The sequence below is a fragment of the Zonotrichia leucophrys genome, chromosome 1A (assembly GCF_028769735.1).
Source record: "Zonotrichia leucophrys gambelii isolate GWCS_2022_RI chromosome 1A, RI_Zleu_2.0, whole genome shotgun sequence".
Classification (NCBI taxonomy): Eukaryota; Metazoa; Chordata; class Aves; order Passeriformes; family Passerellidae; genus Zonotrichia; species Zonotrichia leucophrys.
In genome coordinates, this window is record NC_088170.1 from 13,581,519 (window position 1) to 13,599,797 (window position 18,279).

An 18,279-nucleotide genomic window follows, 5' to 3' on the forward strand; every position below is an offset into this window, starting at 1 on the left:
TCATAAAGAAATATTATGCTTCAGATCATAATCCCAGGCTGCAGATGGAGGCTGAGGTCTGGCCTGGGTCTCTCACACTTAGGCTGTAAAAGGAAGGCAATGGGATGAAAAAAACCACATAACATGTGGGGATTAGGCTCTGCTGTCTTGCTGTCCATCACCTCCGGTGCCTGGGAGGTCTTGTGGAGAAGAGAAAAAAATCTGCCCTGTGTTTGAGGGACAGTGGGCTCATGGAGGGATGAGAGGCAAGAAGGGAGGGGAGAATAATAATCCATGAGCAGCAGTTCAACAGCTGAGATTTGTAGGCTCTGTGCAAGTGCCCAAGTGGGGAGTTGAGGGCTGTTCCTCCTGGGCTGAGTAAGGGGCTCATCTGCATTATCTGTAGTATTGTCAGCATGGCCAGCCAAATGCTTGTCAGTGCTGTTGGGCAGCAGTTGCCTTTAAAAATTGTTGTTGAAAACTGATTTTTGGTCAATGCAGACAGGTATCTTGGTTTCTAGAGGTGAAAACCAGCCCTCTGCCAGTAAGAGCAGAGAAGCAGTAGGTATGTGAGCAGGTGAGACCTTCACTGATGTCAGTGTTTGACTGCTGGAGAGGTCTCCCAGCTGCCCCAGGCAGGGGCCTGTTCTGGGTGGATAAAATTCCTTTCTGGTTTGGCTTCCTGCTACAAACACTGTCTGTGTCTGTTTACCTACTGGGCTTGCACTGGGGACAGGCACCTGGTGGATAAAAGCAATGCATGTCTTCAAAGGAGATCACAGAGTGCACGGCCATTCCACTGCAGACATATTTTCTCCTATCTGATCTTCTTCACCTTACCCTGTGAAAACCAACTATTAGTACACTGCTGTCTCAAAAGAATCTTGCTATAATGCTGGTAGGGTTGCAGGAGGGCAGGGAGGGGTTGTCAACTGTGGGTTTTATTTTTCTTTTTTTCCTTCTGTCCTTTCCTTATATTCTGCTGGCAGGAGGGCTGCTGACAGCACTGTCTTGTGACCTGGACAACAGAGAGCTTAGTAGCCTTTCTCAACTCTTCTTCCTACAAGAAACTCTCCTTTGAAAGGAAACTTTTCTTCCTCAGATACACATCCTAAACTTGGTGGTATAGGCCCACTTATATAGTGGTATAGTTCCCACTTACATGGGAACTGGGAGTAAAGACATGGGAACTGGGGGGAAATAGTAACTTATGAGTTTTTCCTTTGTTTTTTGAGGGGGTTTTGTGTGTTTTTTTCCCCCTCTAATGATAAAAATGAACATATATTCTAGGAGTTCTATGAACACTTTTCTGGGATTCATAATGTTCATGAAGTGTGTTATTCCAGCTCTGTTCCAGATGCAGCCCTAGCAGAGCTGAATTATGCTCTCCCCAAGGCCTGCTGGCCACGCTGTTCCTGACTCTGCCTGCTGTGCAGTTTGGGTTTGCAGTGAGAGCACACTGCTAACTCACACACTGCTTGGCAAGCCTGGGACTCCCAGCTCCTTTTTCACTGGACAATTACTTGGCCAGTCTGCTCCCAGCCCATGTGGATGCCTGTTGTTACTCCTGCCCAGGGCAGAGCTTTGTACTCCTGTTCCTGTGCACCATGAGGCTGCTGTTGACCCAAAAGCTGAATTTCTCAGGGTTGTTTTGTATCCTCAGTTTGCTGAGAGTATAAGCATTCTCCCAGGCTACATTTAAAAGGTTTTTATAACTCCTTGAGAACTACTGAGTTCAGCCTTGCTGCATCTCAAAGGCTTGCTGGCGGTCTCAGCAGACACATGTTAATGGTAACCAAAGGGGCAGGGTACTGCTTTTCAACAAGTACTTTCTTAATTAAAATAAGAAGACTTTAACAAAACCAGATCCAAAGCATAAGTAGCCTGGTTGAAAAGGGAATCTGAAGTATTTAACTTCCCCCACAAAGATGCTGCTCAGGCAGTTCTGGGGTGGTCCTGGACTAAGCAATGCCTGTGCTCCAGTGGCAGGAGCTCCTGTGCTCTCATGCAAGCAGGATGGTTTTAAATACTCATCACCAAGGGCATGAAGTCCAGTTTAAGTCTCCCTGGGGAAAAAAAAGAGTCACTTTTACCTTGTAACTTAATCCAGTCAAGAGTGTTCCTTCCTCTGCAGCCCTTTGCAGCATTCAGTACTGTCAAACTTCTCAGGAGAGAAGGCTCACAAGCCATTTCTCCTCTAGTTAGAATAGGCAGTTTATTTTCTTGGGGAAATCAAAACTTCTGTCTGCCCCCATCCTTTCCCTAGTGTTTCCTGAAATGTTTAACAGCATCCTCTTTGCCTTTTTCCCAGAGACTGAGTTCCTCTTTGTGGTCAAGGTTCCTCTTCCCTCCTCCTTAGTCACTGAGAAACAAGGACCATGTTAATACATCTTTGCAGGGAAAACAGATGATCCTGGTGGCCAAAATACACTATTTCTTCTGGTAAGTGGCTGCACAAGTGGAACTTTGTTCCTTTCTCCAGTTGTATTTACTTCTGCAAACACAAGGGAGAAGGGATGATTTCTCCTACCATATGTCCATTTGTAAGTGTGGGGAGTGTTTAATGATGCCTTGTAATAGCACACAGAGAGGAATCACCTCTGAACCTCCTTCCCACCAGACCCTGCCTTTGATTAGAGATGACAGGTGATGTGTCTGTGCTGGTTTGGCACTAGGCACTGGTACCCTGCAAGCAGCAATGAACATCTCATTTCTAATAAGGCTGAAATAGTGGCCCTTTATGGGTCACAGCAAGCAGCAGCAGAGTGTTCTCAACTGATCCCAGAAGTGGTTGATAAATCACCAATTGTTCCAACAAAATGCTTAAAAATTAAGAATGCTTCCAGGAACTTTACTTGGATGTTTTTAATTCTGACCTTTACAGGGCATAGATATTTACAAAGAACAATCCAATTATACTGTTCATTATCAAGTATAGACATAAACTCTGTTTAAACAACAGAACTATATGTCTTGGGACATCTGCAGGTTGGGATAAGCAAGCAAGCACACCTGTGCATCACCCTGCAATTCTGTGCAGCTTCGTCTGTTGACAATGAGGCCCCACGCTGTCACCCACACTGGTTTGGGCAGCAGCTGCACAGCAAATGGAGCCTGTTTGGCTCTGTAACTTGTGAGCCTGCAGGGAAGACGAGGGTAGTAGGGGATCTTTGGTTGCTCTGCTGGTTGGGAGGGACTTGTAATTGCTGTGTAACCTCTTCTGGCTGGGTAACTTGATCACTGCAACAGACACACACCAGGGTAAGTAGTGGTGATCCCAGACCAGGCAGGATTCAAAGCATGCCACCTGCTCAGAAACTCTTGATTTGATTTTGGTTTTGATGGCCTCCTGCCCAGTGACACCTTTGAAAGACTGCACTCAGCTTTATCCATCAATGTTTCTCTCCCAGGTTTGATGCTTTGCAGGTGCTCTGTGTGCACCCTCACTGCATCCAGCGGGGTGACCATGCTCCACATCTCCCAGGGTCACTTTTCCCTCCAAAGGAAAGGCCTCTCAGGAGCAGCAGATAGAAAACTAGCCCTGGGAACTCTGCATTTTTTGGAGGTGAGCTGCCTTGTGTGGGCTTAATGGCCTGACAAGAGGCTGGTTTTGGGAACCCCAGCAGTCCCCCTGCACAACTCCCAGTGCTGGGGGATAGAGCCCCGTTGCTCTCATGGGACTCTGTGCTGCCACACTGACTCCACGACCCATCTCTGCTTGTCCACTTGGTTAATTTTTCAAGTGACATCATCTATTGAACACTTTAGGTTGGAGCACTGGAGGTGTAATTAGATTAAGGTACAATTCCAGCTGCAGGGGATGGAGACACTTAAAACCTGCAGTGTAATCTGCCTTCTTGACTGAGAATTTCCTCCTAAACCTGGGGACCCTTTTGGGCGTCACTTGGGTGCAAAACTGTTTTGTCACAAGAGGAGGAAGGAGAGGGGTGCAGTAGTTGAGCAGAGCTGGCTCCTCAGGCACGAGGTGGTGAAGGAAGCCTGTCTCATGACCCCAGGTGGTGTGCAGTGGCTGCCTCTGAGCAGATGGGCAGTGGATGATTTCTCTGCATGTCTCTTTTATTCCTAGGAAACCTGCACAATATGCTTTTCAAGCCTGCTGTTCCAGAAGAGCAACTGAACACGTGCTGAACTTTGATCCTGTGAGTGCTGGTGTTAATAAGTTACAAACTGACCTGAATGCTCTGCAGGAGCCAAAGGTAGCCCGGGGGAAGTTCTCTGCTTTTCAGTAAGAGGCACCTTGTTACACCTCATCCCAATCCCATCAGCTTCATTAACTCAGGCAGCCCCTCCAAGCTTGGATTTCACAAGGGCTCTTGTATTAGCTCAGCTCTGGGCTGATGCAGCAGCTGGCTCTCCAGCTGCTGAAATGCCACTCTGCAGCTTGGTGCTGGATTGGGGGAAGAGAGCTGCTGTGTCCCTTTTTGCCTGGGGAAACAGGGAGGGATCACAGAGAGATGCCAGGAGCTCTGCCACCACCCTGCTGCCCAGTAGCTCTTTCCCCTTTCTTTCCCAGGTATTTCCCCTTTCCCCCAGTCTTTCCCCTTTCTCTGACTTTTTGAAGATGAAGGCCTTTTGCTTCTATCTGGCTTTTTGCTTTATCTGCTCTCAGAGTCTTATTTGGTGGCTTTAGGAACAACTGTCTTCCTTCTGCAGCTTAGATGTTGCTGAGAATCTCTTGTCCATCAAACCTAGTATGAATCTTGCTTATAAAGCACAAATATACTTAATTACTGAAGCCTCAGATCTGCTGAGGCTTCACTGTGAAGCAGAAAGTGATGCTGTTTAGATTCAAGGTTTCTACCTTTATTTTGAAGTAGGAATTTTAGAGTTTTCTTTAGGAAAAATGTGGTCCTGAACAAAGCTTGTCTGGACGCCTCCCTGTTGGTGGTCATAGAAGTTTTTCTCAAGAATTTATTTATAATTTATTTAAAATATACCAAATATAATGAAAAAATAGGAAGAGAAACTGCACTTTGGGTAGAGTCTTCCTCTTTAATGACACTCCTTAGAATCAGAAAATGTCAGAAACTGTTTCCCCAGAACAAGACTGAGAAATGAGACTTTTTAGTTGCATGCTGCCTCCTCACCATCCCTGTTCCTTGTGGACACCCTCAGGCTCCACTAGCAGCATCCCTGCAGCAAATGTCTTGGTTCTTGTACCTGGACCCTGTTCTGTGTGCCAGAGCTCTGAGCACTGCTGTCACAACTGTGGAGCAGGAGTCTGCTGGGGCTCCTTTGTGGTCCTAGGTGCTGTCCCTCAGGTTTGGACCTTTCCTCTCTTCCTTTGCCTTTGCTCCATTGGCCATATTGTTCAAATGACACCCAGATCCTTGCAGGTATTTCTGTGCATGGCTAAGATTGGCTGTGTGAGCAGTGCCAGTGGAGAGGGGCGAGACAGCTGTGGGTGGCCAGGGCAGGGACTGCACAAGGCAGAGTGCTGAGCCCAGGTGAGCCAGACCTCTTTGGGGTTCCCTTGCTGGAACTGATTAATGTGCTACAGCTGCCGTGGGACCAGGGAGCGCTTTGTCCTTTGGGCAGTGTCATGGGCACCGCGAGGGCACCCTGCTCCCTGTGCTGGAGAGCATCCCTGGCTTTCCCCTTCTCTCTGCCCTGGCCAGTCCAATGCCAGTGTGCAGTGGGAGGAGAGGTAGCAGCGTGCTGCAGCTGGGGACTGACCCCTCGGGAGCACTCGGCAATTACAGCTCTGCCCAGAGACATGGCAATCTGGATCCTGCCACCAGCCCTGCAGCACCTGGGGGGCTGCAACGCTGCAGCCACAGACATGGCTCGCACAGGGGGTGCCACAGCTACTGCTTGACAAAGCAGTGGAGGCTTGGCAGAGGCGCCTGTCCCGCTCCTAAGGCTGGGAGGGATACAGGTGGCGTGATGGGTGGTCTGTGCTCCCAGATCTGCTCCCTCACTGCCCCTTCTAGCCAGCGGCACCAGCCCTTCATCAGTGGTGGGGGGTTAGGGAGGCCCTCACCATCACTTCTGCAGGACTTGGTGACAATTCCCCACCTCCCAAAGGCACTCTCTGGAGGGAGAAGAAGATGCTCAAGAAGGGGCTGCCGAGTGCCCCGTGTGCGTGGAGAAACACCCGTGCCCCGTCTGTCTGTCTGTCTGCCCTGCTCCTTACCTGCCCCGTGTGGCAGGAGCAGCGTGGGCCCGTGAGCCAGCCGGGCACGCACGGCAGCGCCAGGCCAGGGAGCTTTCCGCATCCCAGGGCTCCCTCCAACAAAGCCGTGTCTGTCCTGCTCCCACTATTCCTGCCCGTGCGGTTGGGGACCGGGGGGCCGGAGGAGCACAAAGGAGCGCAGACAATAGGGCGAGCGGGAGCGCTCCTCACACCCATGGCGGCAGGCGAGCGGGCTTTGTGTGCAGCCGCGGCCTCCCTCGGCGGCGGGGGCAGGCGCTGCCGGCCGCCCCTTTGTTCGCTCGCTGCCTGCCAGGGGTGAGACGGGCAGGTGAGCGCCGCGCCGCGCAGGGGGCTGGCGGCGTGCGGCGGCGGCCGCATATTAATGCATTTCTGCAGCCTGTCGCTGGATGCTCGCCTTGATTCATGAGGCTCCTCCGTCGGATGCGGCCGGCAGGGAGAGCGAGCAGGGAGACAGCTATTGTCTGCCAGGCCCGCGGCCCTGCCGTGCTGCTCCGGCGGCTGCCACAGCCCCAAAAGCGCTTCGCACCTTAGCCCCGCCGTCCTTCCCGCCCGGCGTGTCCGTCTGTCCAGGCCGGGGAGCTGTGGGACTGTCTGGTACCCCAGGCGTGTCCCCGCTGAGCAGGGGAGAAGGCAAGTGGGCAGCAGGCAGCTCCCCAAACACTCCGAGTGCAAGGTGGGGTGTCCGGGAAGGGCCGCGTCCAAGGAGGGCTTGTGTAACTAAAACCACTTCCACCCAGTGCCTTAGTGACACCAGCAAAATACCCTTGGTACTTTTTCCCTATTTTTTTTTTTTTTTTTGGCTGCTGCAGATGTCACTTTACACTTCATGACTGGCTATAATTTTCAAACAAAGCAAATAGGCAGCTGGTGGACAGGTATTATGCAGGCAGCAGTCAGCCTGTCTTGAAAAGGCTGATACAGGTACAGCATTTGATAATGCTCATGTGGGAAGGGTGTGGATGATAATTCCAGAGAAGAAAACAAACTGGACAGAGTGCACTCCATCATGCTGACAAAGAACTGGATTGTACATGCTGGGGTGCAAATAGGATTGTTTGCATATTCAGCTGACTCGCTCTCCTCTTTTCCCCTTCCCTGAACATAGGTGGTGCCTGACCTCCTTGGGGAGCTGTTTGAGTTGGGGGACAAATGTCTATGGGGGAGGGGGTAAAGGAGCATGTGGAGGAGAATGAGAGCAGAGAGGATGCTGATTTTAGGGGCTGCAATGGCTAGCTAGTGGGGAAAATGTCCAGGGACTGAATATAGGAAGCTACAGATATGCTAGTCTGACAGCCTTCCTTTTATATCCCTGGCATGCAGCTTATCCCACTCTGAAACAGACATTGGCTCTCTAGAGCAAAATAAAGGTCCAAGGTCTGATTTTTTTTTTTTGTCTCCCTTTCTTTCTTTTTCTCAGCTGTCAAGGAATAAAGCTGAACCGAGGGGGAAAGGAGCATTTATTCCCAGTGGATAAGGAGAGAAAGGCTGAAATGAAGGATTTTCTCCAATGATAGCACTCCCTGAGCAGCAAACCCCACCTCTGAGTTTCCAGTAAATCTGTTGGGAGTACAAAGCAAACCAATCCAGAAACGTCAAGGCATATTTACTGTCCTATTAACCTGGTGCCCCATTCCCTCTCTGGCACACGCTGGCAGCACACAAAGGTGTGTCCCAGGGCTGTGTGTTGGGGAGGGAGCATGGCTGTGAGCCCAGCTGGGGCAAGGTGACCAAATGGCTCCCGACTCCTGCTCTGCAGCCATCACAGCATGGAGAAGGGCTGCTGGAGGTGAGCCTGTTCTGGGAACAGTGGTGCTTGGGGGCTGTGCTAGTCCTTTGTGCTGTCTGCTCTCAACGAGGCAGAAATTAAATTGTAACAAGGAACTCGCACACCCTTATCTGCAGCTGAAGCCAAAGCAGCTTCTGTTAGAGATCACCTTGATTTGACTGCTGTCAAATACTGCATGCAAGTAAGATGGGTTTCCTGAATGTCATATTTTACTTGGTGACATATCTAAAACTTTTGGAAAGAGGTTTTTAAAATAAGCTTGTCTTTAAGGTTTTTGCAGGTGTCTTTTTTACTTTGTTTTTACTTTTTTTTTCTTCTTGTAAAGAGAATTGGGCAATCACAATTTTGATGAAAGTTGCCTCCTATTCTCTTGCTTCATAGCCCATGGCCATTCTGAAGAATAGAGGAAGTGCTGATAAATTGGGTGTATTCCCCATCTAATGCTCCTCTATGCTGTCTTCAGAGCATGTCCTGCCCCTAGTTGCTCTGTTAACTTGTCTCTGCTTATAACACTTGGTACATAAAACACAACCGGGCGCTTTTCGCTCTGATTAAAATCATGCTGTGCAATAGGAAATACAAATTAGCTCTGGCCTTTGGGCTCCTGACAAGTTTCCAGCTCTGCGGCTTTCAACACCACAGAGATTGTGTAACTCCATCTGTGCGTGCTCTGTGTGGTGACGTCTCCCCCTCCGTCATGAGCCGGGCTGGCTGCCACTCACCCAGGTTCAGCTGCTAATACTTCAAGCAGCTTTTAGAACTGAAGGAGGAAGAGATGCTGCCAGCAGCTGGGTGAAATGCAGAAACCAGCTTTTCCTTGCCAGAGGACTTTGTGGGAAGAGTTAAAAGGAGGAGGACTTCCTAGGTAATTCCCCCAGTCTTGATGTTTGAGCAAGAACCTCCCTTTTGAATGAATGACTGGGGAGCTCAGCACAGCAGGGCCAATGGTTCAATACAAGATTAACCCCTGAAGGAAGAGCACAGTAGCCTCTCATTCAAACTGCAGCTTAAGTTTGTGCTGCCGTGAAGTGCACGGCACTTTCCTGCTTCCTCCAGGGACTCAAGCCAGGCATGCTGTGTTACATCATTTCAGCGTTGCTCACAGGAGGGCTGAGGCTCCAGCTATGGTGTCACATTTTCAGCAGAAACCTTTTAAGTCTCGGCGACTTCCTGTGAGGATGCTGAAGCAAACAGTGCCCGGACCTGGGAGTGAACAAGTTGCAAATGACATCGTGGGTTTGAAATGCTGCGTGGGCACGGCGTGGGAGAATGTTCCCTGCACTGGGTGTTTTCTAAAGGTCTCTGAAGCATGAGGCATGACTGAATGACTTCTGTTTTCTTTAAATGATGAGTGGGAGAATTTTGAATCGTTGGTCTGCTTTTATTTTTGTTAAATGCGTGTGGGCTGACAACATGACTCAGTATTTTCTCTGCCGATGCAAAGATCACACTGCCAATTCTGGGTATATTTGAGACAGTTTCCTACGGAGAACTGGAACAGTTTTTCAGCCCAGAGCTTTGTTTTTCAGCAGCCTTAAGCCTATTGATGTGAAAATAAGTGATTTTAAAAATGAGTGTTTTGCCAAAATGTACATAAATACACTGAAGAAATGACCAAACATGGGGAAAGTCCCTCTACCCCCGTTTTCCCAACAGTTTATCTGATTTTTTTCATGACTATCAATGTCTGATTTTTCTTTCTGATTCTCCCTAGCCTGACTTGCTGCTGGGCCATCTCTTTTTCGGCTGGATATCATCTCTGGTGTTTATTTGGCTGTCCATGTCCTGCTGGGTGACAGTCACCATCCTGTGACTGATGGTTGTGAGTTCTCCCCTCCTGCCAAGAGACAAGTAGGCATATTTGTGGGTACCTGTATGTGGTTCAGCCAGAAGTACCAGAACATTCCCCTATCTCCCTTCTGGCAACCTCCCTGCCCTGCTCTTCTACTTTATCCTCCCTTTATGTCCTGTACAGTGCATGGCATGTGCTCTGGGAGATACACAAAGCCAGGCATGGGCTTTGGATGCTTTTATTGTGCAACAATCAGTGCCCTCTTCTCCCATACCCTCTTCTCTACTAATGTGCAATGTGCTGGTGATTATGTCTTTGATAGGAAGAAGTTTCTGGCTAAGACCCTCACCTGCGGTCAGCATTCCAGAGCTACCAATAAACCACTTTTCTGTGCTGATAGCAGCCCTCAGCCCTGTGAACCTTGCTGAGGGTCTGTGAATGGCTAGAGGATAACACCCTAGTGGATGAAGGATGTTGCACAGCAAAGGTTGTGTGTGAAGATGACGTGCCTGTAGATTCATTCTGTAGAGCGTGCAGAGTGAAATGAATTCCATACACTCTGCTTATTTGGTTGTTAATTTCAACCATAGAATTGCCACACTCAGTCCCTAGCAATGGCCTAACGTGACCTGTATTTGGCACCATGACCCAAACCCCACTACAATCCTGACTGCATACTGGCCCCTACAACAGTGAGCTGTACCTGACCCATTTATTCACAAGCTTGCACTACAGTACTAGACAACTGTATCATCTTCCTATCATTCTACTTCCTCAGTCCTAAGATTTTCTTCCTATTCTCTACCTTCCACTGTCCAGCCATGGCAATATTTCACCCCAAACTTAAGCCTGAGCACATCCATCATCCCTACAGACCTCATTGGAAGCCATTTGATGTGGTTGACTCGAGTGCCTTTGCAGGCTTATCTCATAATGATAAGAAACAGGTAGCAGGCCTTATAATTTCTGCACAATCCTCACATAATTCAGGAAGAATCCTACACTTAAACCCTTTTTAGCCTACAGCCTGATTCCAGCCTTAAGGATAAACTATCAGCCAGCATTCCTTGAATCACAAGCAGAAGCATTGTGCCTTACTGAGCACCAGCACTCAGGCTTGTCCTGAAGAGCAAGCAGAGGTGGTGCTCTTTAGTCCCTGGTGCCCCAGTCTCTAACCCTGACTTCAGTGTCTGATGAAGATGCAATGCTCCTCACTTACAGTCCTGTACTCTGAGTGTCAGAGCCGCTCACCCTGCCAGCCCCAGCCCCATACATGACTGTTTCTAATGTTTTTGCTGGAATCCAGGCACAGAGATGGGGGCAGCCACTGGGACTTGCTGGTGTACAAGCTGTAAGTTGTGTTTTTCAGATTGGGCTTGATGGGGCAGAGCATGTTTTGGTGGATTTTAGGGTGGAAAGATTACATTTGGGCATGGCTTGAAGAACTAACTGGCTTGCTCAGCTGCTGAGGGGATGGTGGGCTGGGTACAAGACAGGGCATGGGGCAGTGTGACAATATCTGTACATCAGTGAGCAAGCAGACAGTTGTGGTCTGTGGCACTGGTCACTTTCCTTTCCTAAAACAAGCTTCTTTGTTCCCACCTTCTTAATTCTCACTGCCCTTCCACTGGTTCTTCATCACTGTCTCCAGCCTTTTTCCTCCAGCCTTTGGATTTCCAGAGCTACCAGCTGCTCCAGAGCTGTTGTTCAGCTCTCCCCAGCTCTCTGTCATTGCTGCCTTGCCTGGTTTGGCAGTCAGAGCCAGAGGCCAAGCATATGAACCCTGTGCTGCCTACTAGAAGGTGGTCTGCACACTGTATTTCACATTGGTGTGTCTTGCTGGTTGGGAGACAAGAATGGAGACTGCTATGGCCTCAGGTGTCCTCAGGTATCGTTGTGTAGCTGTGAATATTGAGCTTGCTTCTGAAGTTTTTTTGGGATTGGCCTTTAAACTTGCTTCATTTAATTATTTACATTGAAGGTAGGTATTGCATTTTTTGTTTCTGAACTGTATTTAGTAAGATTGTCAGAGAAAAGCTCTCCAAGTTTCTGGAAAGAATACTTATTAAAAGGGGGTTTGTAATTGTTATGGTGTGTGGTCCTCAGCTTTCCCGAATTTTTGCTATGTTACATTCAAGCATAGTCTACTGTTTGTGAAAGACAGCTTGGAAAGAGAAAAGCTGACAGCAGGTCAGACAGAGGGAGATGAAGCTGGTTTATGCCACTTTTTTTTACAACAGATGAAGTTGGCATTCCCCACCTGATTAAGGTGCAGCAGACTGAATCGCTAACACACCTTGTTCTGAAATAAATCACAGTGACAAAACGACATTGCTTGTGGCAGTAGGCAAAGCGCTTATTAAACAGCCAGCGTTACTTTGCATGCTTAAGATCACAACTACTCTTTTTCACAAAACAAACAAACAAACTTTTTTTTCCCATAATCACTGCCAGTGATTAAGGGCAGGTCCCCCAGGGTGCTGAGTCCAGCCTGTTTCCTCATTCTCTGCACTCTCGCTGATGGGCTGCTTTCTTCTGTGTCAAGTGAAAACTTCCTCACCCGCCCTGAGCCCGGCCAGGTCCCCTCCCCTGCAGTGCAGCCCCAGCCCATCTCCCCCGGGAATACCCACCCCATTCCCACCTGCCTTACCAAGGGGGGCTCTGCGGGTTTGTGCTTTGCAGACACTTCCCCATACACAACACGTCTGCATTTTTATGGCCAGTTTGGATAAAGACATGACTCCAGCTGGTAACTGCAGCTTCCAGATAAGACTGACCCTGTGACAACGTAAGAAACACGCAAGTAAGGAGCAAGGAGTCGCCCATTTTCAGGCTCCAGGGTGGCTACCTATGCCAACACTTTGTTGCACAAACACGGAGTAACCACTCTAACTGGAACACTTCTCTTGGTAGTCGTTACCTTATCTGTAATTGATTCTGCAAGAGTTTGCAGGCCCTACCATTAGAAAGCAACTTCCTGCATGTGTCTTTGAATCAGATTAATAAAGGGAAACAGTATTTTTAATGACAGAGCCTCTTGGTATGTATTATTTCCTGAAACTCTGAAATTGTCATTTGTTGCCTTACTGGTGTTTCTTGCCCCTAATAAATTTACATCAGCTTTTTAGAAGACTGAGTGTCTACGGCTCCATTTTGAGTTGCTGAAATACTGAGATGTGTTGGAAAACTAAAGAGTATTGAAACATCCACAAACAACATCCTGCAGGTCAGAACCTTGTGCACTTTCTAAATAGGTCAGGGTTTCATTCGAGAATCTGGTATTTCTTGAACATATTCTCTACACTTCCTTTATTTCTCTGTGTCATTCTCCATTCAGTCACAGAGCCTGTGTGCTGGATTTATTTGTTTTACATTTCTTTGCTGTCCATTTTGCTGCCAAATCATCATCTCGTGTTGCTTGTCTTATATAAATGTTAACATTAGCAAGCTCCACAATAACAGTCTGGAAAGGAAACATTTACTTCTGAGCTTCCCTCTGCCAAACAAACCTACAGCGTTTGCTTTTTTGTGGCTACTAGTGGTTAAGGCCATGGGTAGCAAAATTATAATGCTGTAGGCAGTGTCTGTTACAGTTATGATCACTGTAACATGCACTTGGACATATTTATTGTTTCGCTTTTAAATCGGTACATTCAGTGTGGAGGACATGGCTCTCCATTCCCTCATACAATATAATCTCCACAGGTCCTTGAAAGGCTGCCGGGAAAAAAAAAACTTTGTTTTTAAATCAACTTTTTTGTTCTCGATGACACATAATGAGAGCATCAGTGTTACTTTTGTGTCCTGAAAGAAAGGGTGACGGCATGGAGCGGAACAGCGCATGATGCGCACGTAGGCAGCGAGAGCTTGACAAGAAATAAACCATTGCCACCCCCGGCTGGGTAGCGTGGAAGCACGGGCTCCTCGGGGGGTGTCGGGATGGGACAGCACCGAGCAGGGTAGCACCGGGCCGGACAGCGCAGTCCACCCCGGCCGCCGCCGCCGCTCTCGTTACATAACGGGGGGACGGGGGGGGGCGGCGCGCGCCGCGTCCCGCGCCCGCCTCCTGCCGTGTCCTCGCGGCACCCCCGCCCCGCCCCTCTCCTCCCCGCGTGACACCAGCGCGTGCCTCCCCGCGGCCCGCCTCCCGGGAGGGGCGGCACGTGCGCGCCCCGCCCCGCCCCGCGCGCTCCACGGGGATAAATCGCCCTCTCCGCTCCCGGCCCGCCCGCGCACGCTCAGTCCCCGCCGCTTCGGGCGGCGCGGGGCGGGGCGCGGGCCGTTCGGCGGGGCGCAGGCGCGGCGGGGACGGTCGCCGGGCGGGGCGGCCGGGGCGGTGCTTTCCCCCCCACCCCCCTCCCATCGCCGTCCCCGGCCTCCTCCTCCTCCCGCCTCCACGGGGGCCGGGTGACGCACGTGCGCGCGCCCCCGCGCGCTGTTGTCCGCTCGCTCCCGTGCCGCCCGCCCCGTGCGCGTGCCAGCCGGCGGCGGGGGGCGCGCGCGGCGTGCGGGGCCGGCACGCGCGCTGTTGTTATTGGCGGCGCCGCCGCGGCCGCGGCGGAGGGAGCGGGGCGGGGGGGAACGGGACGGGACGGGGAGGAGCGGAGCCGGGCGGGCGGCTCAGTCAGGGAGTTCTTTAAAGATGGCCGGAGCGACGGCCGCCGCCGCGACCCCCGTGTACTGCGTGTGCCGCGAACCCTACGACGTGAGCCGCTTCATGATCGAGTGCGACATCTGCAAGGACTGGTTCCACGGCAGGTAGGGCGCCGGGAGCCGCGCCGGGGCCGGGCGGCGCGGCGGGGTAGCCGGCGGGCGGCACCGGGCACAGGCGGTGGCAGTCACCTTCCCCCCTCCCGCCGGGGGGGACAATGGCTGCGCGGCGGCAGCACGGGGGGAGCGGCGGGCGCTCGCCCGGTCCGGCTCCCCCCCCTCGCCGCCGGGACAGTGCCGGCGCCGGCGGCCGTCCCCGGGCACATGGGTCCGCGGCTGTGAGGGGGCGGACGGGCCGGGCCAAGCGGGGGGGGCTGGTTACGAAAGAGCAACAGATGCGGGGCTGCGGGGCCGGGGCCACCCCGAAGTTGTGCCGACTCTGCAGAGGCGTCGCGTGTCCCCCCGCGCCCCCCGGGGGTCTCTCCCGGGACAGGGCGGTCTCCCGGCGGAGAAGTGCGGACACCGGGGCTGTCCCCGGCCGGGTGCGAGCTCCGGGCTGCCCGTGCGTTTTGTTCGGGGGGCTGCGGAAGCGGAGAAAGAGGGTCGCCCCGCGCCTCTCGCCGCTTTGACGTTTCCAGCCCGGTCCCGAGCGGCCGCCGCCGCCGCGCGTGTGTTTTGCGAGTCGAGCGTGTGAATAATAAAAGGCCCGTCGGCAGCGGCTGCGAGCGGGAGGAAGCGGCGGCAGCGGCGGCGGAGGGGATTCACGGGCAGTTAAACAAAGGAGCAAGTTGGGGGCCCGCGGCGGTGGCGGCGGCGGCTCGGCCGGGCCGGGGCTGCGGGGCCGCTCGGTGCCGCCCCCGCCGTGCGGGGAGCGCCGGGGAGCGCGCGGCGCCCGTGATTGACAGCCCGGCGTTTAAATACCCCGAGCGGCAACAACAACAGCGGCGGCCGCCCGCGCCGCGCCCCCTGCCGGCCAGGGCCCGCAGCGCCGCCCCCCGAGCCTGCCCCCGGGCCCGGCGCTCGCAGCGCCCCGGCGGGGGTCGTGCTTGTTTGGGTTTGTTTTCCCTTCGTTTGTTTTCCCTCAAACGGCAAAAGACAAACGCCGACCGAAAGTAGGTTGCGTGTTTAGGTGTTACTTAACTGTAATTGTTACACACGGGTGTTTTGTTGCCGCGTTTGAGGAGGAAAGGAAGGCTCGCAGCGTTTCAGATGTTTACTTGTTTGATTTGTTCTTTGTACATGGGCTTCTCCCGGCTCGAGCTGCAATGAAATAGAAAGTGTGAAAAGGGCGTTGTAAACCATAAAAACTGGCAAAGCAGGATCGTTGTACCTTAAAAACAACCTCTCATTAATATTTTTAACTAGACTGCTACTACTCTTGCTAGTGCTGTTGTTTGAAGAGGGACACACAACAGCTCTTCTGGGTTACAGCAGCTTAATGCAAGTTTGTCAGAACTCGGTCGCTGCCTGCAATGAAGGTGCAGGCATTGCCTGAAGTGTTTGTTACAGGTTCTTTCTCTTCCAAGTCTTCTTCTGCATTTGTGTAGTTGCTCTTTCAGAATGTCCTGGCAATTGCTCAGGTTCCATGCAGGCTTAACTTAAATGCCAGCCCTGTGCGTCAGTATTGCTGGGGTATGGGCGAACTAAATTTCTGAAATTGTTATGGGGAGGAAAGCATTGCCTGATCTAAAGGTGGGACAGGGCACTTGGTAGCTTTCTTGGATCTTGATGTGCAAAAAGCTTCCCACAGGCTCCTGTGATTGAGCTCTGTCATGTACTGGGTAGAAGAAGCCTGCTAGCACTGAACTGCCTTGGTAGTCTGAAACCCTAAGAGTGGAAAATAAGCAAGCAGGCCAGCAAGAGCTGGCAGCAGCCATGCTACTTTGGGATTTAGTTGCATGCTCACCCAGTCTCATGACTAAGGGGCAGGTTTTTGGGAGACTCCTTTCCCCCTGCCAGCTGTGGTCTGCTCTGGGAACGCCTTTCCCCTTGCTGTAAGAGTGTATGAGGACAGTTACATAGCTTGTGAAAGAAAACACACACACTCAAATCTTGAAGTTTTTGGTGAACTTCTTAGTTTCATGTGTTCTTGATTTTATTTCTTTTTAGTTTTTTTTTTTCCCTGGCCTGTGGAATGGGACTGATGTGTGTTCTATCTTAAGAAACATAAACCCAGGCTGTGGTGTGCTAGCATGATACCTAGCGCATGTTATTGGATTATGGACTCTTTGCTGCCTTCATGTGTATAGTCAAGAGAGTGCCTGAACAGTACAGTGGAGGCTGTACAAAGTCTGTTCTGGCACATTGTTACTTAGTCCCTTCAAATTTTTATGTGATTTTTTTTCCCTGTGTGTTCTTTTTGCACTCACTCTCTTCAAATGATTTGTACTTTGGTTTGCTGTTATCAATATATTAGTATTATGAAATACGCATTTTATTGCTTTTGGCAAATATTTGTGTTACAGCAAACGTGTTTGTTATGCCTGGCAAGGCTGTGAACCTGCTTTGTGGGTTTCAGTTACTCTCGGAGTGGGCCTAACATGCAGCCACAGTCTGGTGTAATTACCCCTTGTGAACAAAAGAGCGTAACACGGGTGCCTGAGCGCTGTTTGAGGCTTCGTCGCCTTCCTGAATGGCTTGTGAGAGTGCAGAGACTACAGAGCTTCAGATGTGACAAACTGTCAAAGCTCTCAGACGTGCAAATCCATTTATGTTTTAGGCAATTTTTGTGTTTTCCCCATCATTTTATCTGCTTTAAATGAAAATGTCACATTAAGCTGATTCCCGCTTTCTGACTTGTCTAGAATGTACTCCAGCTAGAATGAAGCATAACAAGTCCTTTATGCTGCTCTGTGTGTTCAACTTTCCTTGGATCTGTTCCGTAGCTCTTGAAACCTCTTTAATTTCTTGGTTTCATCTTCAAATGATATGTATCATTCTATGATACTTCTTGTGCTGTCTCTGCCTTCCTTCATTTTTTGATGCTTTGCCTCAGTTATTAGGTTAACAACATGCTGTCATCTTGTTTGTGTTTTTTTGCTGTGATATATTCTGTGCCAAAGTTACATATCTTTTTTTAAACTGCTCTTGCAGTCAGCTCTGTTCTTGAAATATATTTGTGAAGTTTGCACAAATCCTGTTGAAATTTTTGTTCTTTTTTCTGTCCATGATACGTGTACCCAAATAGGTTTATATGCCTTGCATAGATATGACTTATTCCTGTAGACTAGATCTCAGGTCAGAGCAAACTGAAGTTTAAGCATATAATTCAGTTTTTGTCTGCACAGTGTAGGGTTGTCTGTGATATTTCAGAAGTAAAATACTGTATAATTGCCTTTTGAGGAGGCTGGCTTTGTAAAGCTGCACTGGTACTGTACTAGCTGTAAAGGAGTGTCAAGAAGTCAGGTAAACTGAGAATTAAAAGTGCAGGTGCTCCTATGAAGTCTTGTGTGTTGCACTTTTCTGGGGATGTTTTGTTTCTCAACAAACATACAGTGAACTTCTAACATGTCTCAGTGATGAATAGGTTAAGAAATTATCAAATGTGTGCATCTCAATTAGAGATCTCTGCCTTTTGGAATGCCTGCAACCATTCTAATGTATTTTTACATTACAAAAAGGTGGGTTTTTTAAATTAAACAAAGGAAATGTTTTACTCTTCAAAGTTAGAGCAATGGGGTATAAGAAAGGGAAAGCATAGTTTTTTTGTTATTGCTCAAAATTAGCAGTTTACCTGAAAATTTCATAATGATGTCAACTTTGGTGTCTTCCCCTCAAGGAGAAAATTTTTTGTTTACAGAAATAAATATTTAATTTGAGCAGCTTAGAGGGCAGTCAGGGAAGTACAGACTAATCTGTATGTAGTGTACATAAGAACATGCTTCTGTTGCAAAG

General features: G+C 50.1%; 1 protein-coding gene across 2 annotated transcripts in view; it reads left to right on the forward strand.

Annotated features, from left to right (window-relative positions):
* The first annotated feature begins 14,349 nt into the window (after positions 1-14,349).
* Positions 14,350-18,279, forward strand: part of KDM7A (lysine demethylase 7A) — a 56,592-nt gene continuing 52,662 nt past the window's right edge. For both annotated transcript variants that reach the window (XM_064700873.1, XM_064700879.1), the window contains exon 1: positions 14,350-14,493. In XM_064700873.1, the coding sequence (XP_064556943.1) occupies positions 14,378-14,493 (116 nt within the window). In that variant the 5' untranslated portion in view covers positions 14,350-14,377. The remainder of the gene's footprint in view (positions 14,494-18,279) is intronic.